The 27906-nt window shown below is 38.9% G+C and overlaps 1 protein-coding gene across 3 annotated transcripts; it reads left to right on the top strand.

Annotated features, from left to right (window-relative positions):
- Window positions 1-501: 501 nt before the first annotated feature.
- SPDEF (SAM pointed domain containing ETS transcription factor) lies at window positions 502-27501 on the top strand. 3 transcript variants are annotated; one of them, XM_014051756.2, is made up of 6 exons: window positions 502-905; window positions 18162-18653; window positions 20981-21178; window positions 21578-21625; window positions 22957-23097; window positions 24549-27501. In XM_014051756.2, exons 2-6 carry the CDS (start codon window positions 18188-18190, stop codon window positions 24725-24727), a joined length of 1032 nt encoding a protein of 343 aa, XP_013907231.2. In that variant the 5' UTR covers window positions 502-905; window positions 18162-18187; the 3' UTR covers window positions 24728-27501. The 3 variants fall into 3 exon arrangements, with proteins under 3 accessions (XP_013907231.2, XP_013907230.2, XP_087576063.1); XM_014051755.2 differs by lacking the exon at window positions 502-905 and adding an exon at window positions 1269-2369; XM_087719937.1 differs by lacking the exon at window positions 502-905 and adding an exon at window positions 2371-2441.
- The last annotated feature ends 405 nt before the right edge of the window (window positions 27502-27906 follow it).

Raw genomic sequence — 27906 nt, 5'->3', positions numbered from 1 at the left:
CTTTCTGCATCCTGTTGGTTTGTCATTGTCTTGTGGCACATACAGAGCAAGGAAAAGTAATGCATGACACGTTCCAATCTTGTAGGAAGGAACCTCAGCCTGGAAGCTCTAGATAGGGCTGATCAGAGTTGTAGTTCCACAACTGGAGGCTCTTGTACACATTGTCAGTTTGATTTAAAGGGAAGGGATTCCCATGGTGGTCCAGAAAAACATTCTTAACTTTTTCTCCCTTTGTAGCAGCCTTGAACACAAAGTGATATTACTCTAGCTGTACTTTTAAGCATGCAAGAGATAAAGAAAGGGTGGGGGAGAGCTGGAGAGAAGGGGATCAGTTGTCAGGGCATGAAAACATATTTGGCTCATACGTAAGATTATCACATATTAAAGGGTTAACTGTAGGCTGGGATATTTAAACACTTCTTACTAGGTACGCACAAGCTTGTTTGTTTAGGTAAATAAATAAGGAAGGAATTAGATATAATGGGGAAAGAAGACTTTTTCCTGAACACTGCATTCCTTGTATTCAGCTACAGCTTGGTGCATAGCTTTTTAAAGATGCTGATTAGATGAATGCATTTTTTTCTTATATTCGTTCTCCATTGTAGTTTCTCTGCCTGCCTGTATCCCTTAGTGTGCAGCAGGTACTTATGAGGGTATCTTTCCTTTGCAGGTTTAATACGTCTTTGAGCATTTCACTTCTTGCATGCAATACTTGGGTTCAGGTGCAGGGATAAAGCATAGCTTTAGCTCTTTTAAGCACCTTAATCAACTCCCTTGGCTATTCCATTCTCTCTCCTTTGACCACTTCATGCTCAGTGAAGGCACTTAAGGTTGGCTGGAGCATTTGCCTCACTATTGGATTGATGCTGCTGGTGGTAATTGATACTTCTCTGGACATCTAAAGGGTAAGTGTGGAAGTTTCTAATTTATAGATTTAAGAAGCAGACCTCTTCATTATTCCAAAAATTCCTGTGTCTTCTCTCCATTCAAGGAGAAGGTAAATATTTTAAGATTTGTTGGCCAATCCTTATGAGTTCAAAATCTTCACTAACACCGAACACCAGCTAGCGGAGTGGTTTTTTTCTTCTTCTTCATTTTTTGCAATTAGAGAACAATTCACTGAAGTAATCCTGGAATATTCAACAACCTTTTCAAGTTGAATGAATAATCCTTTTCTTACAGCTTTGCTGACGTGGTATAGCTAGGCACAAATCTGTAGTTCATTAGTGCCTATTCAGGTAGAGCTAATTCAGTACTGACATGCCATTACATTATGGGATCATGTTTGCTGCATTAATATGCAGATCCAATAATATGCACTTTGAGGTAGTTGCCTTATATACTGTATTACAGAAGTTATATTGAAACAGACACCTCTTTTGTCCATTGTTTCTGCTTAGCCAGGAATAGTTTTATTATTTCTTTTGCATCTTTCCATGTTAGATTTCTATTGAATGATAGCTGAGATTCAAATTCAAAGGCTGGGGTACAATATCTCCCTCTAGATTGTACTAACTATACTGATCTCAGGATGTCATCCATCTACTATGATGGAATCAGCTGTGGTACCATGTGGCTTGAAAGGAATAGATATGTTATAATAGAACATTAAAAAACTGTTTCCCCCTTAACAGATATCTACCTGTAATAACTAAGCACAAAAATAGTGACTGCTAAGCGGTGGAAGATACCCACTAAACTTGCATTTTGCAATATATTTTGCTCCCCACTGCTCATGCGAGTAACTTCCCATTTCCCACCCTCAAACCACAAGCAAATTGGCATCATGCTTATTTTTCTTTCTGTGGTTATGCTTGGTTAGTGAAACACAAATGACAGCTCACCTGCCAAATCCTTCTCAACCATTTCTCATGGATCCAGGATCCTTGTGGGGCAAGAGGCTTCCCAGGAGAGGGAAAAGAGTTTTGAAATAGGGGCTTCTCAGCATTTTGAGGAGAACATCAAGCTCTGCTGCCCATCTGGGGCATGCACAGGTTTATGTTCAGTTGACACTTCAACCACTCCCCATACTGTTTTTGTCTCAGAGGTAATCAATAGAGTGCAGGTGGAGAGAGGGCAATCTGACCTTGGGACATGGAGACTTATGTATGCAAAGGCATATGAACATCAAAGCCAACTTAAAATAGGGGATGCCATCATCCATGCATCTCAGCAACAATCCAGGTGAATTTCTGGATGTTGGTTGCCACCTTCTCTGATCTAGAGATAGGACTGAAGAGCTAAGGCAACATGAACATTTCTTCAAACACATAGTGATAATTTCTGGAAAATGAACATAGAGAACTTCTTTGGTGGGAGATTAGGTGATCAACTGAGAATTGAGAATGAAATCCTGGAGAGACATAAAGGTGAGAACATGCAAAGGAATGGTCCCAGGAATGGTTCCCTGGCAGATACCTTGAAGGACATAATTATGAAAAGTATGTTTGCTTTTTTTCTCCACAAAATTTTGGTGACTTCTTAACTTTATATTAGATATGAAACGTAACCATTGCCATTAAAAATACTGCAGTAGCAAAATATTTTGTTCTTTGATTATGTGAATGTTTTGAAGATCAAAGCTTCAATCAGTTTTCAGAGTGAGCATATTGGATAATATTCAGCAAATCTCAATACTCCATCTGTAAAATGGACATATGGACTCATTCTAGGTAGCTGTGAGAATATCAGTCTTCTGCCCAAAGCTATTCATCTTTGCATCTTAGTAATGACAACAATAAGCAATACCAATAAATAATAGTACAGCTGGGACAAGGGGAATATAAAAGTACATCAGTGAATGATTCAGTATGTCATTCTATTCACGGTTATTCTTGTAAATGCTGTATGATGAATCTTCCTTTTATTCATATAGAATACTATATTGTTTTAAGGATTCCTTTTGTTTTTTTTCCATGTAATTCTGGGCATAATGTATTTAATAAGCTGGATTGTGAACAACATAGTATATATTATAAGAGTAAGTGGTTTGGTATTATTAACATTGTTATGGTTCTGTAGTTACAAAGAGTAAGAAATTTTAGCAACACGATGAAATGATTTTTCACCCATTGGGTTGCATATATTTTAGCTGAGTTTTTTTTTAAAAAAGCAAAATTATTTAATACTTGGGGCTTGTGAATATCTACAAATTTGAAATCAATTCTCTCCTTATACAAAAATCCTTTCCTCAGTTTTCCTAGTACAAGTGAGGTCAATACTGCCAGCTCTCTGAGATAGCTGCTTTGAGGGGAGATAGTATAGGTTCTTAAGAGTTGTTCCTTAAATATTTTGTGGGGAATTGCAAACATTTTACAAATAAAATAATGATGAAGAAGCTACAGTATCAACAATATTATATCTATTAATGTCTTGAATTATGACTTTCCAGTCTGATGTGTTAATGAGTCTGAAGTAAAGTGCACCTCACTTCTTAAGAGAAGCAATCAGATGTGACTATTTAAAAAATAAGAGACACAGTGAGTCAGTGGCTAAGACACTTAGCTTGTTGATCAGAAAGGTCGGCAGTTCGGTAGTTCAAATCCCTAGCACCGCGTAACAGAGTGAGCCCCCGTTACTTGTCCCAGCTTCTGCCAACCTAGCAGTTCAAAAGCATGTAAAAATGCAAGTAGAAAACTAGGGACCATCTTTGGTGGGAAGCTAACAGCGTTCTGTGCACCTTTGGCATTTAGCCAGGCTGGCCACATGACCATGGAGACATGTTCAGACAGCGCTGGCTCTTCAACTTTGAAACGGAGATGAGCACTGCCCCCTAGAGTCAGGAACAACTAGCACATATGTGCAAGGGGAACCTTTAACTATACCTTTACCTTAGTTCCATTTCAAAAGTTCACATCTTACTTTTCTTATCAGCATTTTCTTATGAATAATGTAAGTTAACACAGCTGTGAGTAATTATATTTCTAAACCTCCAATTATAAATATGGTTGTCCAAGTTTGCTTTGAATAGATGTGTATCAGAACCAGGGACAGTTCTCAAAGACTTAACATGTCTTTTGGCCTTTGACACTTTATGAAGGAGATCTTGCATCCCACATTATGTCAACAAAAGGAACATTCTGATCTTAGAAAGGTAGTTGGGCTCTTCAAGATATGTGAATTCACAATGCCAATGAAGTCAAATCACAATGTAATGTTTAATCTGTGATGGAAATAGGTACATTGGCTGCAGTAGGTGTTGAATTTCTACTATAGAGCAATACAAGTATATAGGCAAAACTCTTTCTGTGTATCTCAAACCTCACACAAAAATCTGGTATTTGGACAACTGAAATAATATTCCATTTTGAACCAAGGTGCAATACCGTCCTATAAGCATAGGATGCAATCTTTGGTACTCAAAATATTCACACTTTGTCAGATAAAACAAGGTGGACAGCACTATTTTTAAGTCCAATATGACATATTAGGATCTTTAGATGTGTTCTACAGAAAGACTATAACTCCTAGATTTGGGGTGGATGGGTAAAAATTTAAAATGAAAATGTTTGCTATATGGACAATAGACCGGACTGAAAAATATTTTTCCATTTCAGATCTAGATAAATGGTAAAGCTCTGAGTAACTCTGAAGAAATTTTATAAAGTGTGAGAAGAAGAAGAATAGGATCAGTGGTTCCCAAACTTGGCAACTTTAAGACTTGTGGACTTCAACTCCCAGAATTCTCCAGCCAACTCTCTGGGAGTTGAAGTCCACAAGTCTTAAAGTTGCCAAGTTTGGGAACCACTGAATAGGATGAACAAAGAGGAAAGGGAAGCTGCATCAGTGAAAGATGTAGGAAAAGCCCTTTCCCATACTTTAAAGCCATAGTAATATATAGATGTATCTATATTGCCATGCCAGATATTCTCAACACAAGAAAGGGACCAAGAAACAATCAGATGTCCACTATATTTCTCCCCAATATTTGGGATTTATATTTTTTATGTGAGGTAGTTATTTTATTCAGTCTTGTTCTAGTCCTAATTGTATTTAACTGCTTTTCATGGCTGAAAAATTATGTATTCATTTTTAAAAGAACTGAACATAACTGGTTAGGCATACATTTCTTCAATTTGGTATCTTTTAAAAACCCTTCTTCTCAATTTGTTTCCTGTTGTGCCAAAAGCAATTTGGATTTAGAATTATCCGTATTTATATACTGCATTGGTTTTTGTGCCTGTTTTTTTCTTTAAAGTTTAAAAAGCCCAGAAGACCTGTCAGATTTTAAGTCACAGACTTCCTATGCTTCTTTCTCCTGGGCTTCTAGCAGTGCTGCAATCTGCATATTCCTACTTATGGAGCTTCACTGTACAATTCATCCTAAATCAAACTATTTGCTAATGGAATCAAGTTTAATTAATAGTTTCATTGTTTGGACTCTTTTTAAAAAAACTATCTGGGCTTTGTGGAAAACAGTAAAAGAAAATTACAAATTGTCTACAATAAGGACAAAATATGACAATTCTATATGGGACTGGACTTAAAATCTGAACAGATCCACAGCATAAAATATGGGTCAAACAATCAAATTTGGTGCTTTTTTGTGGAATTTAAAACCTTTAAGATATTTGTTTATATTGACTATACATAAAAGGATCTATCAGAGCTGAATAATAAACAGGTATGAAAAGAACCTGTCCATGCCAGATATTTGACACATTTTCAGTTCTCTGTGGATCAACTGAATGGGAATTTAGGCCAGAGCAGTGAAGTAGAACAAGCAGATCATATTCCCAGGTGACACTTTAAAAGCATGCTCTGCGTTGGAAAACAATTTGGCAGGATGTCCAAAAGGGGGTATAGTTGAGGGTCATTTTTTCCTATAGATTGTTAAAGGTTCTGATCTCAAGACACACTGAACTCAAGCCTAGCCAAATTCTTTTTAGGGTGTTAAGTGAAGCCAGAAAATAAAGTTAAAACTTAAAAGTTAGTCATGGCTAAGTGGATTGTGCAAACAGAGGGATGGTGCCCAACAGCAAGAATCATACAGTAGAATCAGAACTAATTAACTGATAAATGTGTAGAGAAACCCTTGAGTGGCATTCATGAGGTATTGACTTCAGATGATGGAACCAAATGCGTTTCATTTTTAGCTTACATTATTCTGGGGGTGAGAAGGCAAATGTAGCATGTCCAGTACATCAATATGATAGCTTGAAGTAGAACTTTATCAGCTTACTAGTGGGTTTTGCTATTTTGCACTGCTTCCTTGCCTCATTTTTGTTTAGTTTATTTGTAACACAGTACAGCAGTGTTTCTCAACCTCAGCATCTTTACCATGAGTAGACTTCAACTCCCAGAATTTCCAAGCCAGCATCCCTGGCCGCTCATTTTAAAGTTACTGAGGTTGGGAACACTTCTATAGAGTACATTTTGTGGATAACCAAAGAGCAACGAGACAATGTTATCAGCACATTTTAACAATGCTTTAATCATATTGCTACTTTCTTCTAGTCCTATCGTTACTCAGGTTATGTAGATAATTATTGTAACCATCAGATGTTAGAACAGAGTTTGGGAGCCCTCTTAATCATTAGGCTATAATTCCATCACTCCAGACCTTTAATGGTATTGGCTGGGATTTACTGGAGTCCAATAATTTCTGGAGGTTCACCTATTACCTTAACATAGTGGTTCCCAAACTTGGCAACTTTAAGACTTGTGGACTTCAACTCCCAGAATTCTACAGCCAGCACTGCCTTAACATTATAACTGTACAGAGAGAGGTTAACATATAATTGTAGTTATAATTGCTGTGAAGAATATCAGAAGCCACTTCTCTATATCTCCTCCCCCTTACTTGCATTTCTAGTTTTCTCTTTGATTTCTTTTTTCTTTCTTACTTTACATTAGATTGTCTTAGTTTTTAATCTTTCTTTTTAAAAACTTTACAGATCTCAACTGAGGAAAATATTAAGCAAAAAGATTCTTCATAGCAGAAAAGGAAATGATGAGTTGACAAGAGATAATTTATAATTTTACTTTGAGGTAACATTTCAAGATTGAAGATTCCTTGTCCTCAGATTTTGCATACAGTTGGTTGCACAGAATTTAAAAAAATAATTCTGTGTAGAAACCTTCCTTCCTTCCTTCCTTCTTTCTACCTTCCTCCACCCCTCCCTTCTGAAAGTTTTTTTTCTTTTTGACCTTTATGTAAGAACAATATGTGTCTAACTATGTAAATAAAATTACAAATTGGTGAGTCAAGACAGTTTGCATTTCATCCTGTTTAAATATGATATTCAAATTATATCCCTCTTTACTGTTACTTTAAATTAGAGTAATAGATATATTATATGTTTCACTTAGAGATAACTGTTCCTCAGTACCTCATCTAAAGATATGTCTGAAATATCTTCCTCCAAATGATATGTCATAACTGTACCTAAAGTGAGTTTTTTTACATGCATGTTAAGCCAGAGATACAGTTTGAAAAAAATGTTTACTGGAAATTACCCATAGGACTCTGCCTGCAAAAGAAGTACATTCAGAAAAATTAGTTTAGGGCCACAGAGCCCCTTAGAGGTGTTTTTCTGTCACTCTTTACTGAAATCTAATAATATTTTTGTGGTTTAAACATGGTGGACTTTTTTTTCTTCATTGGGAAAGTCAGGACAGCAATAAAGAATGTGAATAGAAATACTTTGGCGCATATCACAGCATAGAAAACAGGAATTCATGTATGTATGTATGTATGTATGTATGTATGTATGTATGTATGTATGTATGTATGTATTTCTGAATCTAAATGAATATAACCAATTTCATTGTATTTATTTTGTGCAATGACAATAAAGACTATACTATATTGTAAAAAATATAGTTTTGCATAAAGAATGTTAGAAAGGTTATAATGTAGAAATAAACATGGGAAATTAGAATCAAGCAAGCCATTCCTATCAGCTACATTAGAACACAGCATAATGTAGGCTTGCTTATAATAGATTTTGATCATCACTTAAAATAAATTATTTTGTCTGGAAAGACATTGGAAGCAGATCAGAGCTGGTTCTTTACTTCTGGTTCGCTCGTGCACACACTTTGTATGTCTGCACACATGCATAGTTCAATTAAAATTGTTCTGCGCATGCACAGAACTCAAAAACAAGATGGTGGCGGCAGTGACCGGGAAACCGATTTGGGGGCGTGGCAGGCCTGGGCCACTGATGGTTCCAGCAACTCAGGCCACCATACCACTACAGGTTCGGCCGAACCGGTAGTAATTCACCACTGAAGCAGATTCTTGTCAGAAGCCCTCTGGAAAGGAAGCTCACAATAAGAGATTGCATCGTAAAAGGCACGTTTTGTGGCTGTCCCTTGTCCCCAGCTCAGCTTGCCTTAATTGGTGATTGAAAAGCATAGGAATTATGAAGATCAAGTGTTTAATACCACGGCCCTACTCCATTCATTCATGAAGCTCTCTGGATATTTTTCTAGACTTTATTTTCTCCTTCCTCTATTACACTATGATAGGAATAATACTGTATTAAGAGAAACTCCCATGCATGACAGACTTCAGAAAAGAAGTACTCTTTTTTGTGGGTGTTATAAAAAAAGATGAAAGATACATGCAGTAAATAAGTAAATAATAATCAGTGCATCAGGTCTAATATTAATAACTGTTAGAACAGAGTATTGTTATACTATATAAAAAGCATTTACGTAAAATTCTAGGTAGATTTGAACTATTTGCTCAATTACAATATCTAAACAAAATTTATTTTTGGAAGTTTAATAACTTCTCCATTCTAGCATTGAATTTTCCACAAGTCTTTATTTTTTTACAAAATAAAACATGAGATGTTCAGGATACTGATCTTTGTGTCTGTTTCCAAATTCTATCCATCATTTTGGTGTAACATTATGGTCTCCTAACATCATTGCCATTGCATTTTCTTGTTACACAAGACTGAACCTCAAAATAGTTAATTTGCATATAAGATGACTTGACTTTAGTCTCAACCTCTGTCCAAAGTGGTGGGACTGACAATGAGGAAGTACAAGGAAAAATGATTTCATGATTAATCAGTGTTTGGTTAAACCCCATGGAATCAGATTGCATCTGTAGGGTTAGTAATGAGATCTCATATGTAGCATGCATTGACACCTGATGTTCCTGATATAAGTACTAGTAATGATATATGTGCTACTATGCTCACGAGATAAAAAAAGAGAGGTGATATGAATAAAAAGTAGAGTTATGTAAGCTTTAATATGGAAATTCAGTAGCAACTTGATCACATCTAGAAATTGAATCAAACATTGAATTGAACCAGAAAGTTAAATTTGAATTATTAAATACTTCCAAATTGGTTCAATAGTTCAGGAGGGCTTTGCACATAGGCAGCCACCCTTTTAAAAATTACATTGAACTAACTCAACCCAGTGTTTCAGATCAGGCAAGCAGAGGTGATATTCAGCAGGTTCTGACCAGTTCTGGAGAACCAATAGCAGAAATTTTGAGTACTTCAGAGAACCGGTAAATACCACCTCTGACTGGACCTGCCCTCATCTATTCTCTGCCTCCCGAGTCCAAGCTGATTGGGAGGAAATGGAGATTTTGCAGTAACCTTCCCCTGGGGTGGGGAGGGAATGGAGATTTTACAGTATCCTTCCCGTGCCACACCCACCAAGCCACACCATGCCCACTAAGCCACGCTCATAGAACCGGTAGTTAAAAAATTTGAATCCCACCACTGCAGTCAGCCCTAATAAAAGGGTCAGAGAGGAAAAAATAATATGTTTCTGTTTACATGTTTTGCTGAGCCAAAGCAAGGCTTGCTTATGATTTATCATTTTAGAGCGTAATGAATTTGGTTCATTGTATTTTGCAAATTATGGTTTGTGTGGTTTAATACACTGTGGCTGCTTAAACTAGAATTAAGCAAGCTATATTTTTCATGAGGTAAAATTTGCCTCAGCGTTATAAGGAAAAAGGGGTGAGAACATAGAGCCCTGTCTTTTCATCATACAAGAGCCTCATCCTGAAACCTAGATTTCCCCCTTGGTGAAATAATTTGTGAAAACCAGTTTTTTTTCTGGATAGATGTCAAAGACAGATTGTTCCCATTTGTTCTGTTCCTGGTAATCGATACATTATAATTAATATGTGTTTGGGTTTTATTTTATTTCAATCAACATTATATGTTGTATTATTTTGAATTGTTTGGGAATTCAGGGAGCATATAATTAGTGTGATCGTGTTATTAACTTTTAATGAGGTTTTGAGAGAAAATAATGTTGCAGAAAGGAGAAAAGTTATATGGAAACAAAGAAGGGAAATCGTGGAAAGGAAGAATGTGTGAATTATGTGTCTCCTTGATTTGGGTGATTCATGATTTATACATATGGGCTCTGAGTTTTGCTGCCAATGTGTTTTCTGGGTGTTTGATATGTTAAAACAGCTGTTGAGTTGGCTTTGAAAGGGAATTTATTGCTTTAGATTCTCTTGAGTTTGCTGTTTAAGTAAACCACCTTGTTTGGAGCAGGTAACCAGATCTCCACCTATCCCATAAACACTGGCAGCAAAGAATATATGCCAAACCCAGAGAAAACCAAACAAAGGTCTCCACCCTTAGAATACAGTATATTTTATTCTGAGCTTATTTAGACTTTTCACTCCCATAACCTAGATATATCATTCCTCCTGGCTTAGTTTTTTTCCCAGGCCTCAAGGACTTTCAGAATCAGATGTAGCCTCCTTCCCACTCACTCGCAAAACATGAGATATGTGGTGCCAAGACTCAGTCCCTCAAAGCTTTAATCTTACCCCCTTAAACCAATTTAGAATTGCCTGCAACTGCACATAGGCATCACTGGATAGATATACTGAAAAGGGGTTGATGGGTAAGCATAGGTTGCCGATGGCTGCAGATGGGAGATATGTAGGTTACAGATGGCTACAGATCCCAACTGTACAGAGGTGCATGTCCTATGTGCTGATTGGTTGATCCAACTTCCTGTTCTGAGCTTTGCTATTTGAGTACCCCCTAGCAAGATCATTACATTTGCAGAAATATAAATGGAACATCTGTGCAACCATCCCCACATGACAGATGCATATGTTCCCTGACATGTAGTGCCAGGTTTACGCTTTAGTCATCCAAAGCGTCTTTCCTCCTTCTTCCACTTGATAGTTTGCCATCTAGGTTGCAATTGCTGACTTGGGAACTGGATTACAGTGGGTCTGCCTACCTATCTGCCTGGGTTGGATTTGTGTGCTTTGGCTAAAATGCCACTAAACAGGGCAGCAAATAGATTTTTCTCGAGTATTTGGTTTGCAAGAAGAATATACCCTTTGTTGAATGAACTGCTTATTGTTCTGCAAGAACTCTGTTAGCTCATATTTCATGTTTGATGCAAACATATTAACTGAAATGCCTCTGAAGATTGCTGGCTTCTGGCATTATAAAAATTAAATTAAAAAAAGATAAAATAAATTCAAGTAAAATACAATACAATATAATACAATGTATTAAGGAGATTTGACTTTATATAACACTAAGCACTAAACAAATTATTATTATTTTTACTCCGGCTTTATAGCAGCAACATTGCTATAAATAGTTTCCCTTAAGTCTTCCAGTACTTCTCTAGCCAACGTGGCCAAAGTTGAAAAATGCTGCAAATTGTACTTCAGCAACATCTGGGGTAATCTTCCTCAAATCAATTAGACATATTAAACCACAATACAAATAGCACAAGATGAATTAATAAAGGGAGGAGAAAAAATGAAAAGTAAATGAAATGAACGGAGGACATTGCAGTGCATAGTCAGTGAAATTAAGCATCACTTGGTGTATTCTGAGTTATTGATGCAGTATCAATGTTATAAGGAAGGATGCACTGATCTATTGATTGATTGAGGGGATGTTGGGCAAATAGATACCAGTTAAGACACCGTATAGTTATACTTTGCAATATGGATTTGGATTTGATGACCAGTTTATCCAAATACATCATTTTTGGTACCTCTATGACTATACATATTTTCTAATAAGACATGTTATAAACTTAGGTAGCTTTTTGTAGACTAAAGAATATGCAGTGGCAATGACAACTGTGAACATTTTGCTTTTTTTGTATAAACTTAAATGTTAGGGATACCCAGTGGGAAGGGGTTTGTGCCTCTTATGTTTCCCAGAGCGATATTGCCCAATTCCAAATCTCTAGTTATTTGTTCTGGATTAAATTAAGGCTTCAATAAATCTTGCGCAAATCCAGCCCCCATATGGCTTCCAGAACAAAAGGGAATTTGGTAACAGCTTGCAAGTCCTGAATCCTAAGAAAGACATTTGCCAAATTATGACAGTGGGGGTTTGCTTGGAAGTGGGATTAGATCATGCTCCTGCCTTGACCACAAGCAAAAGAGGTAACAAAGAAATACCATGTGAAATGTTTTGAGGACTTGACATTCACAGGGATGCAGCTGCCAGTTGGCCCCTCTCTATCACTTACCATGCTCAGCGTCCACATCCTGTTCAGAAAAACTCAAAATGCCACCTGCACATCAACCTTTCAAACAATGCATGCTGATAGAGACCTGAGGTTCAGAGCATTCTATTCACGAGGAGCATGAAGGCTTTTGAGCAGAACTATTTATCTAGCCCAGGGGTATCAAACTCACAGCCCCCGGGCCAGATGCATCATGTGCTAGCCACACTTACACCCAGTTTAATGAAGGGGAAAGAAATTACGATACATCACATGACACAGCCGTGTTGATGCGAGTTTGACACCCCTGCTCTAGCAGCACACTTTGTTCTGCACACTTTTGAGAACTAGAATCAGTGATGGGATTCAATTTTTTTTACTACCAGTTCTGTGGGCATGAGTTGGTGGGTGTGGCATGGCTTGGTGGGCGTGGCTTGGTAGGCATGGCAGGAGAGGGATACTGTAAAATCTCCATTTCCCACCTAACTCCAGGGAAAGGATACTTCCAGGGAAAGGGGTATTGATCATCCTCGCCAAAGGCATGGGTAAACTGCTGGATCTTTAGGGGCCTTAAAAATACCAGTAAGTGGGAACTTTTAAATTCCAGGAAAGACCTTATTTCAGAGGGCAGGTGCTGTTACAGAGAAGGTGCACTTCTGGAATCCAGACAGATGTCATGATTTAATCAATAGAATATGTATTGTATACAAGCTGCCCAACAAATTTAAAATATATTAAATCAAAGTCATGATTACCTTCATCGTTACATCTTGACTCCACCTTCCTGTGGAAGTACAAACTCCAGCAGGCCCTGAAGGTTGAGCATAGACACTCCTGCACACCAAAGTTTTGTACCCCTGAGCTAAACAACCTTATAGCAGGTGATTGGAAGGATTTCTGTTTAAAGTCCTGCAACCAATACAGCTAGTCCTTGACTTATAACAGTTCATTTAGTGATTGTTTGAAGTTAGGTAAAGGTAAAGGTTCCCCTCGCACATATGTGCTAGTCGTTCCCAACTCTAGGAGGCAGTGCTCATTTCCATTTCAAAGCTGAAGAGCCAGTGCTGTCCGAAGATGTTCTCCTTGGTCATGTGGCCGGTATAACTAAACACCGAAGGCCACAGAACACTGTTACCTTCCCACCACCTTCCTATTTTTCTACTTGCATTACATGCTTTTGAACTGCTAGGTTGGCAAAAGCTGAGACAAGTAACAGGAGCTCACTCCGTTACACAGAGCTAGGGATTTGAACTGCCAAACTGCCAACCTTTCTGATTGTGTCTTAGCCCCTGAGCCACCATGTCCCGCAATGTTATAATGGTTTAAGGTTTAAGGTTTATTAAAATTTGTATGCCCACTCCCATCGGGACTCTGGGCGGCTCACAGCAAGACAGAAACAGTTTATATTTAAAAATAGAAAAGTACAATATTAAAAATTCACATCATCCATTACATCTAAGCGGAGGCTGGATATCCATCAACAGCCCCAGGCCTGCCGGAACAACCAGGTCTTAACGGCTTTACGGAAGGCTGGGAATGGCACTGAAATAAGTGACTTATGACCATTTTTGACACTTATGATCCTTGCAGTATGCTCATGGTCACATGATCAAAATTCAGATGCTTGACAACTGGTTTATATTAGGTTTAGGTTTCGTTTTATTTATATGCCGCCCTATTCCCAGCGGGACTCAGGGTGGCGCACAAACCCAAGGAGGGAAAGGGAAACACAAAAACTACAAATACAAGCATTTAAAAATAACCAACAGCCACACAAATCAAGAGGGGAAGGGAACTCATCAATCCCAGGCCTGCCAACACAGCCAGGTTTTAACGGCTTTTCGGAAGGCTTGCAGAGATGTGAGGCTCCGAATCTCTGCGGGGAGTTCGTTCTAAAGGGCCGGAGCTGCCACAGAGAAGGCCCTCCCCCAGGTAGTAGCCAGATGGCATTGGCTGGTAGACGGAACCCGGAGGAGGCCAGCCCTGTGTGATCTAATGGGTCTTTGGGAGGTAATTGGCAGCAGGCGGTCTCTCAAGTACCCAGGTCCAATACCATGAAGGGCTTTATAAGTGACGACTAGCACCTTGAAGCGTATCCGGAGACTGATCGGTAACCAGTGCAGCTCGCGGAGGATAGGTGTAATGTGGGTGTACCGAGGTGCACCCACGATCGCTCGCGCGGCTGCATTCTGGACGATTTATGACCGTTGCAGTGTTCTGGGGTTCTGTGATTATATTTTGCGACCTTCTGACAAGCAAAGTCAATGGGAAATCCAGATTCACTTAACAACCATGTTACTAATTTAACAATTGCAGTGATTAATTTAACAAATGTGGCAAGAAAAGTCCTAAAATGGAGCAAAACTCAATTAACAAATTTCTCACTTAGCAACAAAAATTCTGGGCTCCATTGTGGTCATAAGTCGAGCTGTATTTTCACTGAGAATTCTCCAAAGGTCAATATTCTCTGCCTGTGCCACTGAACTGTACCCCTCTTTGAGCATCTGCTCTTGATTTTCAATTGATGTGTTTGAAATGCCTGGTAATTAAAAATCTTTGTCCATGTTGTAACTAACTTGCACTTCTTGTGCAGTGAAGAAACAGAGAATGTGCTTTGCAGAGGTTAGGCTGTTCTTATTCAGTACAATGTTCTCAAGAAGATCCAGACGTCTAAAGATCTACAGCTGTGATAATTTTTAAAACAGTAGCTTCTTCATTGTAGTCTACTATTACTTTTTATTTCCTCAACATAATTCTGATTTTAAAGGTTAATCAGATAATCCATTTCATTAAAAACAATTACCGTACATTTTAGGTAGGCTGTGAATATTGATTTCATGGGTTAATTATCATAGTCAGATAATATGCAACCGTAGAAAACAAAACTACACTGTGTTCCAAGTATTGACTGAATGTGCTAACTTTAGCTAGTATAATGTCAGGGTATTTCTATACAGGTCTTTTTAGAACTATTTCTTATTGAATTAACTGTCTTACTCACAGCTAAATGTTTTGTACTTGCATTCGTGTAGAGAGAATGAAACAAGCTTTCTAATGCACACTAGTCCGTTTGTATTGGATTGTTGCCAAGGGCCTGGACTACTGGAGACCAGAAGCATGGAATTTGAAATGTACATGTACTTTCAGTGGCATATATGGAAGGGATCAGAAAGATCAAGAGAGGGGCTACGGCCACTGCATCAAAGCCTTCTCTGTTCAGCATTGGCGCATGCACCAAAATGCAAGGTTTTTATAATATGGCAACAACTAGAGTCTTGACTTTTTTGACTCCTCCACACCACTGGGTAGATTACCTTTGCTTTGCTTACTGCTATGTTCACCCTTTGTTAATTAACTAGAATGACTACATTCCAGTTCGAGCTCAATTCTTGATGACGACAAGGATTCATCCACAAAGTTTTTTAAGTAAACATGTGGAAGGAATTTACTCTTGATTTTCTGGACTAGGTTATAATTCTGCACTTTATTCATGGTCTCCTACCCAAGTGTTAACCCAGTTCAGTTTTGAGATCAGCAAGGTATTTCTGGGATATGTGGTGTTCCAAAATATTGGATGGGTGAGTGGTGGGAAGGGAATCATTTATTCAGTTTGAGCTTCTATGTAGCGTTAGAAAAATACCTATGGAAAGAAGGTGTTTGTGAGCCACCTACTTGAGCTTCTACTTTCCAGCATGATGTCCCCAACAGCAGCCTTTTAACTGCACTCTCATTTCAGAGGGACTGCCTCCCCTCTCCTGTCATTCCCACCCAACACACTTTAAGCTCTCGGGCTTTCTGTTTGGTTCATGACAGCTGCAAAGGTTGTCATGAAAATCCAGCAAGTTCATCTACCACTCTGCTGAGCCCAGGCCACTTTCCAGCACCAAAGAAAGATGGAAAGGATGAAAGATTAAAATGAAGACAAGTTGAAATAATATGATTTCAGAGTGTAACAGATCAAAGATGAAGTTGGCTGCATCACATCTCTTTGCTTTTGCATTGAGTCAGTTGTGTATCTAGAATATTAAAAGACAGTGCATTGCCTACCCAAAAATATTTGTGAAAATATTTTCAGGATAGTGGACTCATGGTGGTGATGCCCAACCTGCTATTTCAACAGAATGTTGGTATTGTAATCTTGGTTAATTTCATTTAAAGATAAATCCAAGCTATATGTGTTAGTTTGGATGGTGTGGGGCGAAGGATGGTGAATATTAAAGCTTACAGTGGTTTCTAGTGTGCATCCAACTAATTGTGTGAAACTCTGCCTGATTCATAATACACACACTGAACTGGAATTATTCTGACTCAATGGGGATGGTAAATGCAAATATTCTGAAGTTTAGGCTCAGCTTAAACCTAATGTCTATGAGAATGTCACCAAAAACAAATAGCCGGGTGGGGGTGTTGCTTGGGTTAGGACAAATATAATGTATTTGTTATAAGCTAATATAATCTTTAGTAAATGATACTCATTGATATTTTATCTCCAGTTTTTCCCATTAAACAAACTGGGAGAAAAAACACCTAGCCAAAAGAAGAAGTGAGAAATTCTGTATAATATCTGAGAGATCAACAATTGCCTTGCCTTAAATTTGTGTGCCACCCTCAACATTTTAGTCATAGTTTTAGATGTTGGTCAATTTAACTTCTGCAAATACTACATTCATGTAAGTTGGAATTGCCTTTCATCTGAATAAAGGAGAAACCTTTCTCTGTTGCCTTGGACACAGAAAAGGTGAAGCATTTGCCTCCATCACTGGAGGTTTTTTATAAGAGATTGGACAAGCTATTTATCTGAAAAGGTATAGGATCTTCTACTTGAGTAGGGGGTTAGACTAGAAGATCTCCAAATTTCCTTTCACATCTGTCATTCTGAAAAGTCTAAGAGTGACAGTGCAGTGGCATTTCCTTTCACATTGTCTGTGCTCTTGTAAAGTCCTGGGTTATGTATGATTTAAAGAAAGAAATCCAGAGACTAATGACATTTTATACAATCATATGGGGGGGGGGAGATAATAACAGTAAATGCACTTGTGGTATGGGCTATCAACATTTCTGCAGATGTGAAATATTGTTCTTTAAAAACAATCTGGTCTTTCTTTGAAGCTATCACTTTACAAGGGATAAACCTGTGAATAATGAAGGTGAAGGTGATTAATGAATAACGATATGCATCAATGTTTATTTATTGCATTGCTCTCCCCATTTATTCACATACAGTATATGCATAAAGACTCCCACCCCATCTCTGAATGTTTATATGGAGCCCCAATTTCATATTTACTCATCTTTGATTTTCTATTCCACGCAAGAACTATTAGTATGAGTTTTACAGCCGTCTTCCTTTCTTAGCCTTTGCCCTTTGGAAACTAGAGAGAGAGAGACTTACTTCATTCTCCAGAAATTTATCCCCAGTTGTGTTCTTTCCTGCCTTTGCTTTTCCCCTTCCTATCATGATTCCTTCCCTTGCCCTCTTATTACCCAGTGACCCAGAAGGGAAGAGTTGCCTGGGCCCTTGAAGAGCTATTTAACCTGTTTTCATCAAGGGGTCTCTTTGACCATAGAATAACTCTTTGGTGGTTTCTTTTCCTTTAACAGGCTTAGCTTTCCTCCATTGTGCCTGATCACTGGGCAGAAATGCAGAAATTATTATCAAACCATCCCTTCTGACTGAGGCATATGTTTCCACCCCCCTTCTTTTCTTCTCTCTCCTTTGATGGTAGATCTGGAGGAAAACTTGCACAGAGTGATGGGCAGTGCTGGCCAAGGTGTAGTTGCTCTGCCGCATGGTCGGGTCACCCTGCAGGATCCTGTACTCTTTTCTGGCCTGGAGAAGCTACCTCTTGCTCAAGCTCCTGACAGCCCAAGCTGGCAGTCCCTTGACAGCCCAAGTCCCCCTGCTACACCTGAGCAAACCCTTCCCACCTATTGCCTGCAGTACTTTAATATGCTCTACCCAGATGACAGCAATTGGGTCCCAAAGAGTTTGGGTGAAACTCAACAACACAACCATCAAGGAAGCAGGACGGAAGTGCGTAAGGAACCTGAGCAGTGCCCTATCATTGACAGTCAAGGATTGAGCCTTACCTCTGAGATGGATTATCAGGCTAGCCTTCACCTTGAGGAGCACTCCTTGGAGCAGGTGCAGACAATGGTGGTGGGTGAAGTGCTCAAGGACATTGAAACAGCTTGCAAGCTGCTCAACATTGCCGCTGGTGAGTACCACAGGCCTATTCTTCTTATATTTGGCACTGCTTAGCCCACAAAATAAAAACTGTATATGTAGAGGCATAACCTTACATTGCAAAACTAGTAAGGCTGTTGTGTCATTTGCCAACAACTGGCAATATTCTTTGCCTGTCGTTGGTGGGTTTCAAACTCCTTTCAGACTATCATGTTGTTTTCTTTCCAGCAAAAATAATGAAACATTTTGTGGCACCTTAAAGACTAACCATTTTGTTATTGTATAAGATACTATGAATCACAAAATGCATTTGATGGAGTAAACAAGTTAACTTATACCATAATATATTCATTAGCCTGTTAGAAAAGTCTTTATTAATATGCCTTTTGTCCTGACATTAGGAATGTAAGCCCCAGTATAAGTGGAGTTGATGCGTGTGAGGATCAAATAAACTTTCAACCTTATTTATTTACTTGTTATGTAGGCTGGTTATCAAAGCTCAAGTATTTTGGAAATAAAAAGATTTGACATAGTTGGAGCAAAGAAACAAACATATTGGCTGTTGTGTTACAAAGACTGTCAATGGATTTTTCATTTAAATACGATTTGCATATAACAGAAATCTCTATTAGACTTCTCAAGCAGTACTCAATACTGTTTTAGGAGAAATGGCAGAGCTCTGATTAGAAAGGGCAAAACCTGGCTGAGTGTTAGGACCAGGAAGTGGAAAAATATTAAAACACAAGATGCGGTTTGCATTCTTTGTTTGGATAAGTTTTAGAAATTTGAAACAAGCCTTTCTCAAAAGCTGAGTCTTTTTTCAGGTGTGATCCTATTATAATTCATCATTAACCATGCTGCCATGCTGCCAGGAGCTAAAGGAAAAGCAGTTAACATTTGGATGAATTGAGTCAAACTATGGAAGGGTGCAACCAGCTTTGGAATTGTCTAGATAGCGCTGGACCCTCAATCATGATGGCTGTGAATAATAGAACTTGAAGACCAGAAATATCTAGAGGAGAATAGAGCCCTGTCATACACCTTAAACCATGCCATGAATTAATGAAACAATAAAGTGAACAATGCTTTGTTCACTTTATTCATCATTTCCAGGTACCAAATGCTTCGTTTACATATATGCATTTGGATGCATCTATGGGTACTTAATGAGCATCCAACTCCTGTCCTAGGCATGACCAGTGAAATTTCTTATTTTAGAACACATTATAGTACACCAACCCTTCAATACTGGAATATCAGGATGAGAGACCATTGGAGGTTGGGATTCCTCTCACTTTATTTCAGGGTAAGGGAGCCAAGGGACATTTTACCTGATGATTGCCTCTTCTGATTACTGACCAGTCTGATACTGATCAGCTTTTGGATCATGCAGGATGTTGCATTCTTCATAAAGGCCATAATGGAGGGGCAAAGTTAATATAAACAAAGAAGAAATAGCATCGGCAAAAGTGCTGGGTGGTGCTTTGATCTAATGATCTACTCTACTCAGAATTGAAGATTTCGTTTTGAAAGCAAAGTAGGCTTCAGCCTAGATTTTAGATTGGTCAATTTAACGATACCGTATCCAAACTTGAGGAACTCTTAAGAGTTGGTCATCTGAGGTGGTGACAAGAAGTTTTTCATTTAGGTTGAGGTTTCCAAATGTTGCATACTAAAGGAGGACAGTGCCCTTTCTAATTCAATCAATATAGAGGAAATTACAGTTCATGAACTTCAGTTGCGATGAAGTTGGATAGCATAGCATATCAGACTTCTCTTCTAGTTCTTCCAGCTGCAGTGTGGGTTTTTTTTTTTGCCAGGCAAATGTTCCCAGTACACTGTAGGCAGGATCTAAATGCTGCCAACACAAATATAAAAGCAAACTGTCTACACAAAAGCCAACCTGCTTGTTTTACCTCTTCAATTATTAGAACATTTCTGAAAACAAGAAAAATAAAGACTAACATGGCTGCTATCATCAGCCCTTATCAGCCCCAGATTGTCCTTGTTAATGTAGGATGCTGACACCAGACCTATTGCCATAGCCAATGTGCACTATTCTTCAGGAGATTGTTTGGATGTTATTGACTGTTGTTTGGCAATTCCAGTGATAGATTTATTACTGCTTAACATTTTAAATACTGCTTTAAAACCTTAGCAGAAGACATTGATATGATAACTGTATGTTGGCTGACGTATCAGAACTATGAAAGTATCAAAAAGTGGAGGCATTTACAATGATGGTCACCTGGAATATTTTCTTAGAACATTTGCTCTAAAGATGAATTATGAGTGAAGCAATGTGCACACTCTCTAGAATATAAATATATTTATATATACATTGGGATATTTTTGTAGACCCTGCAGACTGGAGTCCAGGAAATGTCCAGAAGTGGATCTTATGGACAGAACACCAATACCGATTGCCCCAGATTGGAAAATCATTCCAAGACTTGTCTGGGAAGGAGCTGTGTGACATGACAGAAGAAGGGTTCCGTCAACGTTCTCCATCGTGTGGTGATGTTTTGCATGCTCATCTGGACATTTGGAAGTCAGGTACTTAATAAGAGAATTGGGAAACAAACAATGAACAAATTCTTCAAAAGCTACTTTGGTAGTAAGAGCAATAGAGGGATTTTGGTACTTCCAAACTACTGCTGGAAAACAAGAAAACAAATCATTAGCATTTTGCTTGTGCTATTTTTTTGGGATATTGTCCCAGTGTTCAGCCTCATGCTTCAGCAGATCTTTGTAACAGTTTGGTGCTACTCAGTTTGAGGTAGAATGGTGAGTGTGCTACAGAGTAAGGTTTTGGCCTTTGCAGCCTTTCCAGTTATATGAGCTATTGGCTTTCTTTAAGCACTGTTGAAGGGACCTCAAGAATGGGGAAAAGTGGGGAAATTCAGCCTGTCAGAATCCATTAGATTAACTTTTCATGTTATGTTTGCTTTCCAGCTGCCTGGATGAAAGAAAAAACTGCTCCCGGGGAGCTGCATTACTGTGGTGAGCTAACTGTTGCTAACAATAAAAATAAAATAGATTTTATTTTATATTATCAATTATTATAATAATAAAAATACTTTAGTGATATAGAAATGTCAAAAAGCTAAGAAACTATAGGAATGCATAAAAAATGTATTCAAGAATCCAAATGTTGCTTTATTACAAGCACATGACATAATATCATGATCATGATTTATCACTTATTGCTTGCATGTACATTGAGAGTTTATGCACTAGAGACTAATTCCTTGTGTGTCCAATCACACTTGGCCAATAAAGAATTCTATTCTATATGATTTCAATTTCTGCAGTAGAAGCAGTTGCCTTCTAGTTCTGCTTATTGTCTGGATACTGTTAGATCAAAAGATGAAAATGTACAGTCCTTTTAAGACCAGACAGTTATTGACTGAAATATGCACCTTTAGTATGTGGGTTTTACATTATTATATATATTATTTTACAGTGTAGCAGAAAGAGACATGGAGAGATAAAAAGATAGAGAAATGAGAGAGAAAAAGAGGGAGGGAGGGAGGGAGAGGAGAGGGAGAGCGGGGGAATGTACCATGTTTGAAATGAGTGGGGAAATGTAATTTTCTCTTCAATCAGAGCTAGTATTCCTTTGGGATTTAAAGAATGAAACAACAAGATAACAGAGCAAACTAAAATATTTCAACAACAATTGCTTAAAAAAGCAAATGTCACAAAATGAAATTAGAAATTTGCAAGGCTAAAAGCTTGCTGAAAAAAAAAGGAAATTTATGGGGACTGGTGGAAAACTGTAAAAAAAAAGGGCATAATGGTGTACCTACCACATGAACGTTTACTGTAGTCCAGATATAAGAATAAGGAGATTCTCTTTTTGAATCTTGGACATAGAAAAATCTGATTTTTTTGGATGGAATACAAAGAAGAATATTTCCAGTGTGTTCAATCAGTGTGATGATCATATGATGAAGGAAGACTTTTAGGTGGTTTCATTCTAGACCAATTAGACTATTACAGTTGTTGATTGCCTTAGAAATAAGTAGGGCATTAATACTGATGTGGCAAATGCTTATATACAGAAAATATATTGTAATCTGAAGGCTCAACATGTTCCTGATAACTGATTTTTCTTGGAACTTTAGCTGCTTGGTTCATACAAGTAACTGAGGATTCAAGAATAGCTCTATGCAATAGGTATTAAGCTACTCGAGTCTACTTTCTCTAGCAATAGAAAATGTTAAGCTAGGTGACACTGCTATTGTTCCTGCCTAAAGTAACTTGCTTTTTCTAATAAAAAGTACATTGCTTTCTAAAAATTAATTTGGATGGGTGTTTCCTTACTATAGGCAATGAAGAGAACTGGACAGACAGTGAGGTCGATTCATCTTGCTCAGGCCAGCCCATTCACCTATGGCAGTTTTTGAAAGAGCTTTTGCTGAAGCCTCATAACTATGGTCGCTTCATTCGTTGGCTCAATAAGGAAAAAGGTCAGTGATATTGATTTAATACTGAAAATGGGAGGAAAATTCTTTATTTGGATAGTCCAAGACTCCACAGCTGGGAAAGTCCTTTTCTACCTTCTGACAGGGATTGATTCTGGCTTCTGCTACTGTCGGTTCACTCAGAAGCAAAAAACCAAGATGGCGCCACTTACGGGGCTACCAATAGAACGAGTTTGGGGATGTGGCAGGCCAAATTACTACCTATTGGGCCCAACCGGTCTGAACCATTAGGAGCCCACCTCTGCCTTCTGAAATATAAAAACTCCATACATTCCCCAAAGGCAGGGGTGAAATGCTACCAGTTCAGACCAGTTCGCCTGAACTGGTAGTAAAAAATGCTGCTGGTTTGGGCAAACTGATTTCCGACGATCAGCTCGGTGATGATCAGCTGTGATGCATGATTTATATTAGCTAGAATCATTGGATTTCCTGCTTTGTAGCTAATCTAAATTGCATGGTACAGCGGATTCCACCCCTCTCGCTGTTCTACTTACCTTTGCAGACCTGGAAGGCTTCAAACGTTCCTCTTTTAGTGCTGTGTGGGTACGCCTCAGGCACGCATGCGTGCAAAGTGCACACTCGGTAGTAGACTCACCGAACCGGTAGCAGACTTCAGAGGATTACACCGCTGCCCGGGGCAAAACAAAGTTGAGGTTGGGAGGAATTTCATGTGTGAGATTGGTGTCTTCAGTGTGTCAGAAAATCCATTTTACCCTTTCGGCCACCTCCAAACTTCCAAAAGCCCCCCATAGCTTGAAATTGTGAACCTCTCCCACTCAGGAAATTCTGGGGGGAGGGGAACCCTCTTTGTGGGCTTAAGCTGCACTTGTTCCAGCTCTCTTTTTGAGATATTAAGAACTTTGGTTAGTTTGCACTACAGCTTACCAAAACTGGAAAAGAGGGAGAGAAAGACATAGAACACCAAGGGCAAACTTAAGGGAAAAACTGGTAGGAGGGAAATAGAGTGCCCAGAAGTGTCCATCAGAGCTCCCAAATAGGCAATTTATTCAGGCCGCTCTCAATTGTGAAGGACCAATGCTACTCTCAATATGTATAATAGCAATGGGATGGGTTTGTCAGGATTCCCATGTTTTTTACTGATCAGTTTTAATTTAGATTTAGATTTGAATTATATGAACATTGCTATGATTTATACACTGCATTTTCTAATGTATTAGCTGATTTGAGGATTGGAATAAACAATAAACAAAGCTATAAATCCAATAATAAATAACATTAAAAATATAGTGCTTTAGATTTTGCTTCTCCAAATATATTTTTTGTTTGCTTTTTTATGGTTCCTTGCAAACATTTATTCCTCTTTTTATTATCTTTTCTGTTAATAATTCCTCTGATTCAAAGTATAATAGCGCTAAGATGGTAGGGCAGGTATGGCCAACATAAATGGATTTTTGTTTCTCGTATTTACTGTCTAGGTATATTTAAGATTGAAGATTCTGCCCAGGTGGCTCGGCTATGGGGAATCCGGAAGAACCGGCCTGCCATGAACTACGACAAGCTGAGCCGCTCAATTCGGCAGTATTATAAGAAAGGGATCATAAGGAAACCAGATATCTCACAAAGGCTGGTCTACCAATTTGTACACCCTGTCTGAAAAGCAGAGCAAAGAGAACAAATTCAGAATAATTGACTCCTTTCTGGGCTGGAGGACTTCTGAAAACAGCATCCTTTATCCTCTGCAATGTTGATGGAGCTAAAAGCAACTATTGACAAAGGCCATTGGATTTGGCTGGTGAACTGTAGATATTCCTGTGTACCCTAATTGTTTCTGGGACACAGGAAAACAAATAAACATTTACTGTTTAAGTAAAATGGCAAAAAGGAAATGAACTGGGCCATTCAGATTTCATTCTAGGCTTTGTGGTTTTGTAGTTTTTTTTTCCCCTTGAAAAGAAAAAAAAAATCTAAATATTTCCAGCTGCATGGTATGGGAATCCAGAGAAGGTAGGAATTTGATGGAAAAGGAAAAAGAATACTGATGCTGTAGAGTCTACCTCTTCTCCATTCTAATAATTTGAAGACTATTTGAGATCAAAGGAGCAATGTAACATTGTTTGCAGCTTTGTAAATTAATACTGGGCAATTACAAAATTGCGTAGCAATCAGTGGCGTGCAGTCAGGTGAGGCACAGCCTCACCGCACTCATCATGAAAAGGAAAAAAAAAGGTAAAAGGAAAAAGGCAAGTGCTGAGGTGAGGCTAGCTAGCTGCTGCCTCACTGTGGATGTCTCTGCTTAATTGTTTAAATAAGTCTCTAAAAAAAGTGTCCTCTACTATGAGGCAGGAGAACTGCTTGTCTCATCTATGATTGCTCAAGCAGAGTTAAGTGAGGCTTAAAAGCCTAAAAAGTCCTGAGGTAGGTGAGGCACACAGTTCTCCTGCCTCATAGTAGAGGGCGCTCGTTCCTTCTGTGACTCAACGGTACCACCGCTACCCCTCTTCCCTTTTTCTTCCCTTCTCGCTTGCGATACAGTGATAATAAAGGGGGAGTGTAGAGACGTACCTTCATCGCTTCATTGATTTCCCTTTTTACGGGATGAGCCGGCTTCCTGCTTCTTTTATTTTCTGGAGGTCTCATTTCTTTCTCCATTTCTGCCATTTTTTATTTTATTTTATTTTATTGTTTGATTTGCGTGTGTATATGTGTGTGTGTGTGGCACACACATGTGTGTGTATGTATCTACTTTGGTGGAGATGAAATGGCTGCTGGTATTATTTGGGAAAAAGCTTTCAGGGGAAGGTTGTGGAAAGGAAGGGAGGGAGGATGCGGGTGATTTTAGCCCTGATTTGTTTCCCTCTCTGTTCCCTCTCTCCCATTCTCTCCTTCCAGCTCTCTTTCATTTCTCTCTATCTATCTCTCTTTCTCCCCTTTTCCCTTTCATCCCTTTCTTGCCCGTGCAAGCAAAATACCCCAGGATCACGGCAGCGGGGACAGCCACACCTTCCGCTGCCGCCAGTGAGAAGTGAATACCTGGCTGCACTGCGGAGAAGAGCCAGGCTGTGCAGGAGACTCCTTAGCGCTAGACTCAGTTCAGCGCATGCCGTGGTCCCCTTCATGTTGGCTCAGGAAAGAGGGGAATGGGACCATGGCTCGCTAAGGAGTCTCCTACACAGCGTGGCTCTTCTCCACAACGCAGCCAGGTATTCACTTCTCAGTGGCGGCAGGGGAAGGAGTTGCTCCACCACCGTGATCCCAGCCCAGAAAAGTATTTTGCTTGCACGTGCAAGGAAGAGATGAAAAGAAAAAGGGGGGGAGAGAGAGAGCTGGAAGGAGAGAATGAGAGAGAGGGAAAAGAGAGGGAAACAAATTAGAGAGAGAACGGGGAGAGGGAGAGAGAAATGAAAGAGAGCTGAAGGGGGAGAATGAGAGAGAGAGAAAAGAGAGGGAAACAAATCATGGGGAAAGAAAGAAAGAAAGAAAGAAAGAAAGAAAGAAAGAAAGAAAGAAAGAAACAAACTAACTTTCTCCGACCTATGATGAAAGCAAAGGCAAGCTAGATCTCTTGCCAAGAAAATTGTAGTTTGCCAGAAGGCACAAATTGGAAGCAAGTCTGATTTTTTAAAAAGAAAATAACAGAGATGGCAAAAAAAATGCATCTGAAAATAAGATTATTTATAATTTTGGATAACGTATTATATTGTCAAACTCAAAAGGCTTTTGATACTTAATTGTCATCATCATCATCATCTCTCTCTTCCCCCCCCCCCCAGAGGGACTGTCGTCCCTTGTGGAAAACACAACAAGGAACTCCTTGGCTCCTTGCTCCCCCACAAAAATATCTTTTTGTTGTTGCTGTTGGCCGCTGGTGGTCACCGCATATGATCCTCGGCGATACGCTCTTTCCCGCCACCCCTTCAAAATGCGCAAGGACGGGACAGAACAGTGCGGATCCTTTTATTAAAACCCCCTGTATTACAAAGGCATTTAAATAAAAAGATTGTGATGACATCAGTGCCTCATCAGCCATAAACCTCACCGCACGTCACTGGTAGCAATCTTCTGACCTACTTTAAAATTCCTATGCTCTTTAACTTTCCTTTTCTTTCTGTGTAACAAGCGGAAATCTCAGCAGTCCCTTTTTGTACTATCAACAAGCTTGGGGACTATCCTTCCAATGATTTTCTAGTCTGTTTTTTTTCCTCCTGTTCTTAGCACAACAGCCAGGCTTTTGATATATCACGTTGGAGAAAACCTGAGAGTCATGATTTGGAATTCAGTATAATGGTGTGTCAATAGTTTAAAATCAGCTGGTCCGGTGTATTGCGTTTATGTTTGTTAGGAGAATGCAAAATTGTACTTTAATTCAACGGAGTAGGCCAGAAAGTCTTTTCCAGGTTTGATATTAAAGAACTTGATTAGTTTTCTATATATGCAGTGAATGAAAGTAGTTACTGTTTTGGGTATTGTTAATAGAAGGACAGAGTCACCCATTCTCAGTGTGTGAACAAACCTTTCTTGAGGGGAAAGACAATAGATTGTACACAGCAGCTCCTTGCTGGAGCTCAGGCTGACCCAAAACAAGAACAATTTGGCACCTGCCTGCCTGAGGCGGCCAACTAGCTGAGCATCTGGGAAACACTGAAGAAGGCACACAGCCCCTCCCCCTCCAGCTGCCTGAACACGGTCCTGGCAATCATACAGGTTGTTTTGGGGTATAGACAGCACCTGGATGCCTGTGCCGGAGTATGATAATTATCCCAAATCAGATAAATTCTCTTGGAGGCACTTCCTGAAATTATGTTGATAGTACAGCAGTTAGATTGAGAATTACAA

Source organism: Thamnophis sirtalis, unplaced genomic scaffold (genome assembly GCF_051295495.1).
Source record: "Thamnophis sirtalis isolate CommonGarterSnake01/CBP01778 unplaced genomic scaffold, rThaSir2_p1.2 scaffold_7, whole genome shotgun sequence".
In the NCBI taxonomy this organism is placed as follows: Eukaryota; Metazoa; Chordata; class Lepidosauria; order Squamata; family Natricidae; genus Thamnophis; species Thamnophis sirtalis.
The sequence above is the reverse complement of the archived record's forward strand: the minus strand, read 5'-3'. Positions and strand labels throughout refer to the sequence as shown.